Here is a 12,816-nt window from a genome sequence, read left to right as displayed (position 1 = left end):
AAGTACAGCTGTTCTGGAACTGTGTTATGTTAGGTTTTATTCTTGCTAAATAACAGAAATTTCCGAAGTTGCTTTGGTTTTAAAACTGATCACTAAATAGAAGGCAGTTAAGGGATGTTTCCTCCAAAAATGCTCTTCCTCTTTTGTTCTTGTTTCACATGCTGAATGTAGAAGAACAAACTAGTGCATTCATGGTGTCCACTGTAAAAACAGCTCTCTTCTATCAAGTAAGGAGAAGTCAGATGTACAGAGAGAAGCTTTTATTCAGTGTTCATTTTTGTACCTGGCCCAAGTTGCATGCCTTTTGGAAAACATACATGTGGAAAAGGAATCTTGTTTTGCTTTCTTCTGGTTCTATTCCTTCAGGAATGGAGGATGATTACTGCTAGAATTTATACAAATATATTCAAGTTCAATACTTTAAATTAACTTCAACTGAGTATATGGAGAGATTACAGAAAACACAACCAAAATACTCTGAATGAATGTGACTGATGGTTTTGTTATGAGAGGTTTGATTTCTCTATTTTGTCTCTATTAGTAATTTTCTTTTGCTTTAAATAAATAGGAAGGTAGTGGTCAAATAAAATATATTTGTACGAATGGTTCTATTTTTCCTCAGGGTTTATACAAACTAGAGAGAGAAGGCTGCAAGAGACCTCTTTGCAGTCTTGCAGAATAAAAAGGAGGCTTAAAGGAAAAGATGAAGAGATGCTTTTTGCCAAGGCCTGTAGTGACAGGATAGGGGGCAACAGTTTTAAACTGAAAGGGCGGGTTTAGATTAGATACAAAGAGACTTTTTTACAATGAAGGGGGAGAAGCAAGTGGAACAGGTTGCCCAGTGAAGTTGCGGATGCCCTGTCCCTGAAAATGTGTAAGGTCAGATTGGATGGGGCTTTGAGCAGCCTCATGTAAGGAAATAATTGATGTTTTCCTTTGATTGAAGAAACAGGCTGAATAAGGCTTCAGAAAGGAGTGGCATTTTTACAATGTCCTGACATGAAGCATTTGCAGGTGGCAGTAAAGATCAGTCAGTGGTTCTTCATGGGACATGGTAAGGCAGGGAAGCAGAGACCCCTGAGGAACACGTGATGCCTCTTGTGAGAGCTGGTTGCTGTTTGAGCTGTGCCACTGCTGGAGCACCATCGTGGATGAGGGGGAGGCAGTGGAGGTGCTGCTGACGGTGCTGCGCTGGCCCTGAGGTGGCCTTGGAGGTCGGTCTGAGCAGGGCTCACAGTCAGACGGGGCTGTCTGGATTTGGGGCCTTTCCAGGCAGGAGAAGGGACAAGGCACTAGATGGCAGCATTATTTTGTTTGAAATACAGAGGTGGGCCTGAGCTGGAATACTTGGACCTCTTGACGTAAGAAGCAGTTCCTTTGTTGCTTTCACATTCCAGGGTGACTTGGTGTTTTGCACAGAGGAGGAGTTAGCTTGAGTTTATTTTTGTACCCCCCCCTTTGCCTTTCCTGCTGCTTCCTGCCACATCTCACTGCGTTCTCTGAATAATTGACTAGCAGCTAATGTAATGTCATTTTGGCAGGGGGTTGGGTGGTGCAGGATACACTTTGTTGTTACAAGGAATATTTCAAGTACTTGTACTAACATCTCTGGAATGCTGAGCAACTGCAGCTCCCTCTTTTGTGGCAGTTCTTTCCTGAGTCAGAACAAGTAACACTGAATGTGAGGGCATGGTTTGGGGTGGGCAGTTAGAGAAAAGCGCTTAAAGTCTGAGGTGCTGCATCCACGTTTCAACAAAAGATTTGTGTTGCGGCTTTTTTAGTGCTGCCCATCCAGCTGGCAGCCTGCTCTCTCCAGCCAAGGTGACCTTCTCAGGCAAAGAGAAGCTGGTGGCATTGTAACAAATGGGGAATGAAGCAGGGAGCTCAGTTTTACTTGGGCCCTGAGCCACAGGGAAGCTTTTGCTTGCACCTTAAACTGGTGGTTTGTGCTAGCCATGCAGGGAGCACCGTGGATGGCGTGGGCTGCCAAACAGGTTCCCGGCATGGCCGGCTCTGCCTCGTGGAGACACTGGGAACCAGCAGCAGCTGCCCTGGTATCAGCTGAAGTGCAACACTGCAAGAGGCCAGGGCTTGCTGCAGTTTTTCCCAGAGTACCTGAGGCTATTCCATATTTCTTGTCTTTGCACCATTGTGTTACCTAACCTTGTCTGTGTTCTCTTCTGGCTGTCTGATGTTGGTGTCTGGTTTTGTTTCCTAGTTCTTTCATGAGGGGCACTCCATGTCCAGCAGCGGGTTTGCTTCCACGGTAAAACACCATCTGTAGCTCTGCACCTGCTCTTCACCTTGTGTGTGTTTGTGTGCAGGGGTCTTGGCTCTATACACCTCCTCTGTCTTCTCCTGCCTAAAGCCTTGTTTTCAAACCCTACCTTTTTGTCTTTTCTCCACTGGGAACCAATTCTCATTAGTAATGCCCTAATAGAAGTCAAGTCTTGCATTTAGATCCACTTAGTTCTTCTGACGCTTAAGCAGTTGTAGCAGATTTAGCCATTGATAGTGGATTGTTACAAGTGTCTTCAGCATGTAAGAGTAATGTAGTGTTGAAAACTGTGGGTGGCCTCTGGACAGTGAGGAACCCAGAATAGCTTTGAGTTGCTGATAGGGGTGGCATAGGTATCCCTTCAAGAACTCATCTTCTTTCAAGGCAGAGAACTGTAGCTCTTCTTAAGTTCTCATTGTCTGCATCTTCAGACTTAAGTCAATGGCACACCTCCCAGATGCCCTAAAAATACAGCTACAGAGCCGGAAGTTCTGTCTGTCATGGTCAGTTTGCAGTGGAAAGGAACATCAAAGGAACACCATGTGTGCCTCATGGACACTAGTAGCAGTGGAAATGGACTGTTTGCTGGGGATTTTTTTGCAGAGCTTGGCTATGTAGAGTCTATGAGGCTTTTTTTTTTTTTTTCTATGAGGGCCCCTCTTGCTAGACTAATGAACCCTTTGATACTTTTACAACACCGAGCCCCCTGTCCAGGTGAATGGGACCTACCTGCAGATCCCCCCACCTTGCACACCAGTGACACTGCCTTGGAAGCAGCTCGTGCTTGTTGAAATAGTGAGGTGTTGCATTAAAGCAAGCAGTGAGGTTCACTGGGTTATGCCATGTTGAAGTGCTTGCCTGTTTTGTTGAGAAATGATGGAAGTTGTTGAGAAATGAAGCTTGTTGCAAAGGGGAGAAATGGGGATGAAGGATCAATCCCACCTCATCATTCTGTATGACACCAAGGCCTGTATTTTTTCCCTTGTTCTGAGGAAGCATTATAACAGAAGTGTATTGGCCAGGAGTGGCACTTGGGGTGGTAGAAAGCAACTAACCAAAGCTTTAATGTCCTTACAGAGGGGCAGTACTCCATCATCTCCCACCAGCACTTCTCCAACGGGCTCCAGTGGAGACATGAGCTGGGGTGACAGAAAAGGGCAGTGGCTGCGCAGAAGGAGGCTTGATGGTGCTATTAACAGAGTTCCTGTTGGCTTTTATGAGAAAGTGTGGAAAATCCTTCAGAAGGTAAGCTGACTGCTGTGGAGGAAGCAAGCAAGCTGTAACTTGGGGACGTGGTGGTCCAGGGATGGCATCTTGCCAGGGGTGGAAGTTGGTCAACAGGTGGAAACCAGAGTCAGTGTAGAAGGGTTTCTCTTGAACATAAAAGGGCTCCATTAACACAAGTTCATGTGGTTTTTTTTGAAAGTGTGTTTTTCTCTGAAACCACCAATGCTGGATTTTGGCTGAGTGATTCTTTTCCACCACTGCCTGCGTCCCCTGGCCTAATGCACGTTGTCAATGCACTTAAAGGGCACTGCAGTGCAATGCAGTTCTGTGCTCCAGGTCAGAAAGGCTGCGAGAAGTCTCTTCCAGAATATTTTGGGACCTCTTGCTATCTCTTCTGAGCTGTATGGCATTCTTAACCAATTTTGTGTGTTAGTTTGGTTTTAAGTGCAAAGTAAGTCCTTGCCAGCACCTTGGATATCAGGGGTACAGAAATGTAAAAAAAAAAATTAAAAAGCAAGTCTCCAAGAAGAGGGAGAGAGGAATTACAAATTTTAACTTATTTCAAAGTGATTATGCACCTGTTTTTCTGCTTTGCTGAATACAGGCCAGCATCTGGCACTTCGCAGCACTGAGCTATTCGTGCTTACTTAGCTGGAAAAAGAGTGGAGTGCATAACCAATTTAGGCTGGTTTGTCCTTCTAAAATCCCTTACACTGAAGCTGTTAGTGTTGATGTCAGCCAAGACAAATCATATATGACCTCCTGGCTATTTACTAATAGGATCTCCCAGCAGAGTGAGGATCACTTGTGACGTAATGTAATAGCTGGGAGTAATTGTATGTTTTTTCTGGTTGTTAAAATGAATTGTGCTTGTCTTCAGTATTTCATTCTTAAAATCTCTTTGGACTATTGATAAAATCTGTCTCCTCTTCTTGCTGTATTTCTATTCTATACATTCCCAAATGTGTCACTCCTTAACCTGCCTTTTCACCATTTAGGTTTTGTCATGGTTTTCTTCATACCACTTGTTATTTCTCTCCCCCAGTGGTTGGCATCCTGAGGTGTGGTGTCCTGGATCTAAAACATATAACTAAATGTTGGTCTAGCAAAAATGAAAAAAAGATTCTCGCTTTTGTGATCTGTTGTCTTGCTTTTGTGTTACCTTTTATTTCCAAATCCCTTCCAGGAGAATGCTCCCATCGATTTGTTTCCCTCCTTTGTTTGCCTTTGCTGTAGTGGCTCCTGAAGTGCTCTGCTTCGTTAGCTTGGCTGGAGCACAGCATGCTCTGGTGTGTCATGTCAGGCTATGTCTAATCTTTGCCAGTTACATAATAACTTCTTCAGGAAGGATAAAATAATGTTTTTGAACAGGGTTTTTTGTGTCATTTGGGGGTTTTTACTTTGCTTTTTTTTTTTTTCCCCCCTAACTGAAAGTTGTTACATATCGGCTTAGAGCAGAGAACTTGCAAGAACTGTAATTTCTGTTCACTCTTGAAATGTTTCAGTGCCATGGTCTGTCCATTGATGGGTATGTCCTTCCTTCTTCAACCACCAGAGAGGTACAGTAAAATGCCTGTGCTTTTCTAGCTACGTCTGAATGTTTGGTTTGACAGTGTAAGATGCAGCAGGGCCTCTGTTACAGATCCTTGGTTTTACTTTTAGACCATCTGGACCTTCCCCCAGCACCTCTGCCAGCTTTCCTGGATCTGTGCAGGTGAATTCCTGCTAGGCAAGCCTGGGAGGAGGCTTGTGACAGGTTTTCCCTTTGTTGAGCCTGCCTTCTGCACCCTCACTGTCCCCTTGTGCCCACTGGGCCCTCCAGAGAGGGTGGCTGACAGCAGCCCTTTGTGGGGAAGCTGAGGCAGCACAGACTCACTGGAATAGAGCAGACATGTTGCTTGCCACTTTTTTTTAATATGCTGCAACAGCAGTCCGTGTAGTTTGGCCTCAGTCTCAAAAGTAAATACCAGTTAAGGATGATTGTTCCTAACCAAAGCTTTGGCTCTTTAAATCCATAGTATTTTCTTGCATGTTTTTCTTAACTGGATTCTGTCTTTAGGTGCTCTTGCAAATTTTGAATTCACATCTGTAAAACAGACTCTTGTGAACAGTAATCCATCAGTGCAAGAGTGGTGGTTGTGTGCCCAAGACTGTTTTCCTGACTGTTTCCCTCAGATTTGTTTCTGGGTTCCTTCTTTTCTGAGGAACTGTGGTAACAGCTCAAGAGAGGAGCTGGAATTTTCTGCCAAATTTAAATGTTGGGGTTTGTGGGTTGTTTTTTCTCAGAAAGGAGAGCATTATTTATCCCTATTGTGTAGGTAAAGAGACTTCTATTTTTAGCCTGTGAGACCTGGACAGTATCTAATTTTGCTGCTTAAAGCAATTGAATAAAATAAGCACAAACTTCCTAAGGCAGCATGACATCCACTGAGCTATGCCATTGCAAATTAAGCTGCTCTGCAAACAGAATAGTGATATTCCTGCATGGCAAAGCTCAGGGGCTATTTAAAAATCATCCCTCTAAGTGGGTGGTTGTTTTTAAATCTCAGCAGTAAGTTTGGCTTTGCAACTCACCTGCAGGGCCAGAAAGATATGTACAAGGCAGAGTGTGCGAGACCGCAGCCTGAGGAGCAAAGAGTTAATGTTCCAGCTAAGCATCAGCAGGCTGTGTGTCAGTGAGATGTGTGTGATGGGTTGCAGGGCTGGAGCAGGCTTCTGGAGGTTGTGTAACCGTTTGCAGAATCGGGTCTAGCAGCACGAAAACTCTCTGTAAGTGCTAAAGCTGCACAAACATTTTGTTCGCTTCAGTCGGCCTGCCCCCACGTGCGGAGAGGAGCATATGTTGCGGTGTTTGCAGGATGTGAGGAGCTAGTCTGTTGGATTTGTCAGTTTGTCTTTCCGTTTCCACTGACGCTTGCCAGATGACCCCGTGCGAAATCAAGTTTGCAGTGCACGTGGAGTCGGTGCTGAACCACGTCCCCCAGCCCGAGTACAGGCAGCTCCTGGTGGAAGCTATTCTGGTCCTGACGTTCCTCTCCGACATCGAGGTGAACAGCATCGGGGGCATCATCCACGTGGACAGAATCGTGCACATGGCCAATGACCTGTTTCTGCAGGAGCTGGTGAGCTCAAAGGGCAGTGGGGAAAAGCCTCCTACTTTCAAAATTCTCCCCTGCTCTTTTTTTAATGTGTGTGATGAACTTGATTTTTCCCTGTCTCTGTTCCTACAGAGACAGACCAAATCACTTAAGTATCTTCCAGAAATATATTTGGGAAAACTAATGTAAGAATCGTGGGAGATTTAAAGGGAATAAAATCGTAGAGCTAACAAGCTCTGAAGTACAAGGGTAGATTGAAGTGAAGTCCTGCTTTATTGAGGCATTACTATTACCAATATTTGAGTAAGCCCACCCATTCGCCCCAAAGGACAAAAATCCATGAAGTTATATGTTCTTCATTTACTTGCACTGATCCAGCTAAGTCACGTGGGCCCTATAGTAATCCTTATTAAGGTTTTCACGAGGGGAAAGAGAATTGCTTTCAGTATTCAGCACAAATAAAAAATCATAATGTGGTGGTTTTTTTCCAATAAATAAGCCCTCGTGCCTAACTTGCTCTACTTCTTTGCTTGTGTCTTTACAGAAATCTTTTGGAGCTACTGGTAGTATCTTGGAGAAAGACGCAGCCACAGGAATTTGCCACTTTTTTTATGACAGTGCTCCCAGCGGAGCCTATGGCACCATGACTTACCTAACAAAAGCCATAATTATTTATTTACACGATTTCCTGCCCAGCACGGGCTGTGCAATGCAGTAAGGGACGCCTCACACGGGAGGGAAGGCTCGGAGGCTCTTCCTCCCCAGTTCCCTGTCACAAACCCCTTGGCTGGTTGCTGCCTGTGTGTGTGCCATGCACTTCCTCAACACTTGGCACTGCTGGGGATGCTCTGTGCACACCTACTGCTGGGGACAGGGAGCTGGAATTTGGCCTGGTTTTAGGAGAGTGTGCAAGAAATAGCAAATAATGAGGGTTACTCTGCCCAAAGTGCATAAATGTAATTCATATTAAATTAGCAAGAATTATACAGTTCTGCCAAGGGGAAAACAGATTACTCTGTGGTGATCAAAAGGCATAATAAAATGAGGGAGCTGCATCTCAGGCGCAGAGTGTCACAAATAAGGGAAGTGATGGAATTCATTAATTTTTCTCCTGCTGTGTGTAAATGTACATCATTGTGAATCACTAATGCACAGTGTGAAACATCCAGGGAAATGTAAATTAGTGGAGTAAGAATAACTTGAAAAAATGTGGTGATGTTTTTAATACGCTTTTTTCCTGAATCTCGTCTCATTTGCACCTAGTCAGTGCAGGGCTAATGCCGGTAGGACAAACATCCTACAATATCCACTAATTTGAGAGGATAGCCTCTGTCAGGAAGCCGCATCTGTCTTTAATCTGAATAGCTTCCTTCCCTGCATCCCCAAGACTTTGGAGACAAGATCTCAAGACTCCAGTTTCTCCAGTGTGACAGACAGTTTTATGCCTGTAATCCTTTCCTCTGAATGGAGCGAGATAAACCTCTTCCACTTGAGCACCCTTTCTAAGTCTCCTGATCATTTCCCTCGCAAACAGCCTCAGAATTAAGAATGGCATAATTGTGGCTTTTCCAGTGTGGCATGAGTTTATGGAAGGCTTTGATGTTTCTCTTTGTTTTGTTGGGGTTTTTTTCTTTTCTTTTCTTTTTTTTTTTCCCTTTTCCATTTTTTTCTTCTTTTTAGTTTGAAGTCGCACTGGTCTCATGTAATTAGGGGTTGGGCTGCCTGGAAATCTCCCTGCAGACAGTTCCCAGGTTAATGCTGTCAATTGGAAGCTCTGAGGTGCTGCAGGGAGTACGTGCATCCTGCATGGAAATGACTCCATGGCCATTTAAACTGAAAACAGAGGTAGGCAGCCTCTGGAGGGGAGAGCCCTGCCTTACCCCAGGCACTGGCTGTGGTTTTCCTTGTGCCTGTACTGCTGGCTTTGCCACCAGCCACATGTCAGCATCTGGCCAATAGCTTAAGAAAGTGGCAGTAGCTTCAGCATCCCATGGCCACAGACAGGCTCCCTGAGGAGCACTGCTATCATGTGAGCAGAAAGGACCAGAGCAATTGTGGCTTGCCAGGTAGAGGGGAAAAGAGCAGATAGGCCTGTAAAAAGAAGTACTTTCTGGGCTATATATAAGCCTGTTTCTGTGAGCCTCCCCTCTACTCTTTCAAAACATAACTGTGCCATTTGTATAGGATTTTGGGGTGGTGGTTTTTTTGTTTTGTTTTGTTGGGGGGTTTTTTTGGTTCTTGTTTTTTTGGGGGGGTGTGTGTGTTGGGTTTGTTTGTTTTGTTTTTGTTGTTGTTTTGTTGTTTTTGTTTGTTGGTGGTTTTTGTTTGTTTTGGGGTTTTTTTTGGTAACAATAGTGTGTGGTGCTTTTGAGAGTGAGGTTTTCATTTCCAGTAGAAGTAATGTCCTGTCTCTTGCCTGATGGTCTCAGAAGGTCCAAGCTCCAAAGGCTGTGACCCCCTGCCTGCTGTCCCTCTACACAGTCACTGCTGCTGTAGCAGCATCTGGGAACTGGCTTCAGAGAGTGTAGGTGTGGGAGGCCTTAGTGTGAGATGATTTAATGTTTTTTTCAGAGACCAGAGGAGTTTAGTAGCCCAGAGGACCAGAAGCTCTGTGTTAACCACCATGGGAACCGTGGGCCTGTGCAGGGGCCAGTATAAAGTGAGAGTTCAGGTACAATTAGCACTTGGGTGTGGAAGTTACTTTATTGGCGTGGTGCCTGTTTTGTAAGGATTTACCTTTGTTATTGTTTGGTTTGGGTTTTGTAACTTTTCATATGTATTGTGAGAGCTCACTTGGCTTGTTTCCCGGTAAAAGGAAGTAAAATCCTTTGTCTAGTTTAAGCAGATGTGACAGTGCAGAGCACAAGAGCCAGGTCATGGTTTTTTATTCTATCCGGTATCATACAAAAAGTAATAACAGTTATTTATGCTTTTCTTGTTGAATTCTAGATTGAGAGAGATGCAAGATGATTTTTTGCTCAGACCTCTATTTTTTTTTTTTTTTTTTAACCTACCATGTAGATTTGTTTTCAGAAACAAGAAGGCTGATGTTGGTTTTCCATGCAGCTACAATGAAGTCTATAGCAGTGAAATGTATGGCCTAACATACCTGGACACCCCTTAACACTTCTTTATTTTTAAATGGGAGTGTCACTGGAGCCTTTAATATCAAATTCACGGTATGACCTAGGGTATGGTATACTCAGGATGATCACAATGAATTGCCACATGGAATGCAGGCAAATGGAAAGTATTTATGTGGTCATTTGAAGGGTTTAGGTATCTGGTGGTGAAGTGTGGTACTCAAACACAAGGCCAGTGGAAGGCAAATGTCATTTGCAGGGTCAGGCACAGCTGCACCTTGCTGCTGTGTTACTGCTCAGAGAAGAACCATTGCAACTGGAGAGTTGCCTGTGTTGTTGCAGTGCAAGCCCAGTTATGCAAATAAGGTTTTACACAGACCCCTGTTCTTTGCTAAGGATCCCCTGTGTGTGTGAGGCTGCTGCAGAGCAGAGCTGGTGCTGGCAGTGGCCAGGGTGTGCTCCCAGATAAAATACAGGACGAGTTTGCAGTTTGTGCAGGGCTGAGCTGATTGGCAGAGGCTCTCCTTGGCTGTGCAGCCTCCCTGGGGAGCCAGCAGAGGATGACACTGCCAGCTCCCAGTCCCTAGAAAATCATTTATGGAAAGAAGGCAAAGGTGCACAGACCCGTCCTGTGCCTCAGAAACAAGGGCATTGGTGAACTAAAATACTCACCTGAGAGCTGCTCATACCAGCCTGATGGGCCCTGCTGCGCCAGCAGTTTGCAGCTGTGGGGTCAGGAGCACCTACACAGTGCTGGAGGCCACCGGGTGTGCCTGGAGACAGGCAAGGGGCTGGGGGGAGGAACTGCCAGAGTAAGGACCTGTGTCCAGCTCAGAGCCCACACCACATGTGGCAGAGAAAGGACCTGTGTCCAGCTCAGAGCCCACACCACATGTGGCAGAGAAAGGACCTGTGTCCAGCTCAGAGCTCACACCACATGTGGCAGAGAAAGGACCTGTGTCCAGCTCAGAGCTCACACCACATGTGGCAGAGAAAGGACCTGTGTCCAGCTCAGAGCTCACACCACATGTGGCAGAGAAAGGACCTGTGTCCAGCTCAGAGCTCACACCACATGTGGCAGAGTAAGGATCTGTGTCCAGCTCAGAGCCCACACCACATGTGGCAGAGAAAGGACCTGTGTCCAGCTCAGAGCCCACACCACATGTGGCAGAGTAAGGACCTGTGTCCAGCTCAGAGCCCACACCACATGTGGCAGAGTAAGGACCTGTATCCAGCTCAGAGCCCACACCACATGTGGCAGAGTAAGGACCTGTGTCCAGCTCAGAGCTCACACCACATGTGGCAGAGTAAGGATCTGTGTCCAGCTCAGAGCCCACACCACATGTGGCAGAGTAAGGACCTGTGTCCAGCTCAGAGCCCACACCACATGTGGCAGAGAAAGGACCTGTGTCCAGCTCAGAGCTCACACCACATGCTGGCCCCAGCCCTGCTCCCCCAGGCCATGTCCCTCCTGCTCAAGCTGTTGCCTTCTCCCTGCCGCCGACAGGGACGTGGATTTGTCAAACCAAACAGATCAAAACACCATTGATCTCCAGCTGCTGGTCCCACAGGTAACTGTGAAAACTGAATGGGTGGAGTACAAAGTTTGTCTGGCTTCTCTCCTGCTAATTGTAGTTTCCTTTCTTGGAGAAAGAGTCCTGTTTGTTCCTGGAAAGTGCAGGTGAGCCACACAGTCCTTAGCTGCCTTGCAAAGGGGCAGCCACTGTCTGTGGGGTAGTGGAACAGCTGGCCTGCCCCATGTAGGAATGTCACCCCTCTGGCAGTGGCCAGGGCCTTGGGTGGAGTGGGAGCTTGAGTCGGTCCAAGTCCAGCCTCGGGTGCTTTCTGGAGTGGTCGGCAGTAGGAGCAGAGTTGCCCAGGAAGCAGGAGAGAGATGCTGTAGCTGTAGGGTGAGAGCTTGGCACTCGTCTGCTGGCTGATTCAGGCGCTGTGTAAAGGACCACTCACATCTGGAGTATTGAGTAGCTGCTGCATAGAATCATTAGATTAGAATCATAGAAAAAGGGGATTGAGGATGGGGGTTATAGAAGAGCTTCAGCTCAAGCAGTTTGGATTTAAGTACAAGCAGCAGGACTTTTTCCCACTCCCAGTTTCAGTCTCAAGTGGCATTTATTCCCAGTGTTGGATGTTTCACAGTTACTCTCCCCTTCTGTCAGGGGTCAGGGGGCTCTGTGCCACCAGCAGCTGACAGGACAGCGCTTGCTTTTTTGGCTCAATGAATCAGCTCCTCTCACACCTCAGTCCTGCATCCCCAAAGGGCTCTCACTGCCTGCCAAGCGAAGCTGTGCTGTGACTGTACCTTGGCATCTCCTCTCAGGAAGTGATCCCTTGAGGCCAGTCCCCTTCCTGCCAGGTTCAGGAATGTGTCCTTAGTGGGGGACATCCACACTGGAGGCTGCTAGCCATCCTTCAGAGCTCCCATGCCTCGTTGTACAGACTGGCTTTGTCCTCTCTCCTGCGGTAGGTGGCAAAGGGGGACTCCAGAGTGGCAGGGTCCAGTTCCACCTTGTCGCTTCACACCCAGCATGTGAAAGCCAACAGTGGGATGCAAGATTGCACCACACAGTGGTGTTTGTAAGTGGAGCCTTTTTGTCACTCCACTGGAATAAGGTGGGACTGATCATCACAGTGCATAGATCAGAATAACTGCATGCTAAAAATACACATTATGTATTACCAATGCCATTAACGTTTTACTGTAAATTTTGTTTGTACTATTAAAGATTTTTCTTTCCCCTCCCCCAAGGCACTAGAAATAAGTGTGTCCATGTTTGTTCATTCATCTGTTAAGTTACAAAATACTTCTGGAAAAGTGTTCTGCATTTAATAGTAGAAAATAAGAGATACAACAGTGCCTTAAACTTGGGCTGCTGTTACATTCTGGGATGATAAACTTGGATGGATGCTTTTTTTGTACTTTCAATACTTCTATTAGATGAAACTGAGCTGCTTTACTTAGCTCATCTTTAGCTATTAAAATTTAAAGAGGGACTAGACTGGAACTTTTTCCTACCCAAAAAGCACTTTATGTGCTTTGGATTTACTGAGGCTGAATGAGGTAATACAGTTACCAAAAAGCTCCTGACCTGATGTTGCTTTCAGAGTATAA

General features: G+C 45.9%; 1 protein-coding gene across 1 annotated transcript in view; it reads left to right on the top strand.

The window, feature by feature from the left end:
- Positions 1 to 12,413, top strand: part of PHKA2 (phosphorylase kinase regulatory subunit alpha 2) — a 45,211-nt gene extending 32,798 nt beyond the window's left edge. Inside the window, exons 28-31 of the mRNA XM_040054951.2 lie at positions 3,356 to 3,523; positions 5,011 to 5,064; positions 6,427 to 6,627; positions 7,148 to 12,413. Of these exons, the coding sequence (XP_039910885.1) occupies positions 3,356 to 3,523; positions 5,011 to 5,064; positions 6,427 to 6,627; positions 7,148 to 7,321 (597 nt within the window). The 3' untranslated portion in view covers positions 7,322 to 12,413. The remainder of the gene's footprint in view (positions 1 to 3,355; positions 3,524 to 5,010; positions 5,065 to 6,426; positions 6,628 to 7,147) is intronic.
- Positions 12,414 to 12,816: the final 403 nt, after the last annotated feature.

Source organism: Hirundo rustica, chromosome 2 (assembly GCF_015227805.2).
Source record: "Hirundo rustica isolate bHirRus1 chromosome 2, bHirRus1.pri.v3, whole genome shotgun sequence".
In the NCBI taxonomy this organism is placed as follows: Eukaryota; Metazoa; Chordata; class Aves; order Passeriformes; family Hirundinidae; genus Hirundo; species Hirundo rustica.
Note: the sequence above shows the minus strand (reverse complement) of the source record. Positions and strands in the feature narration are given on the sequence as shown.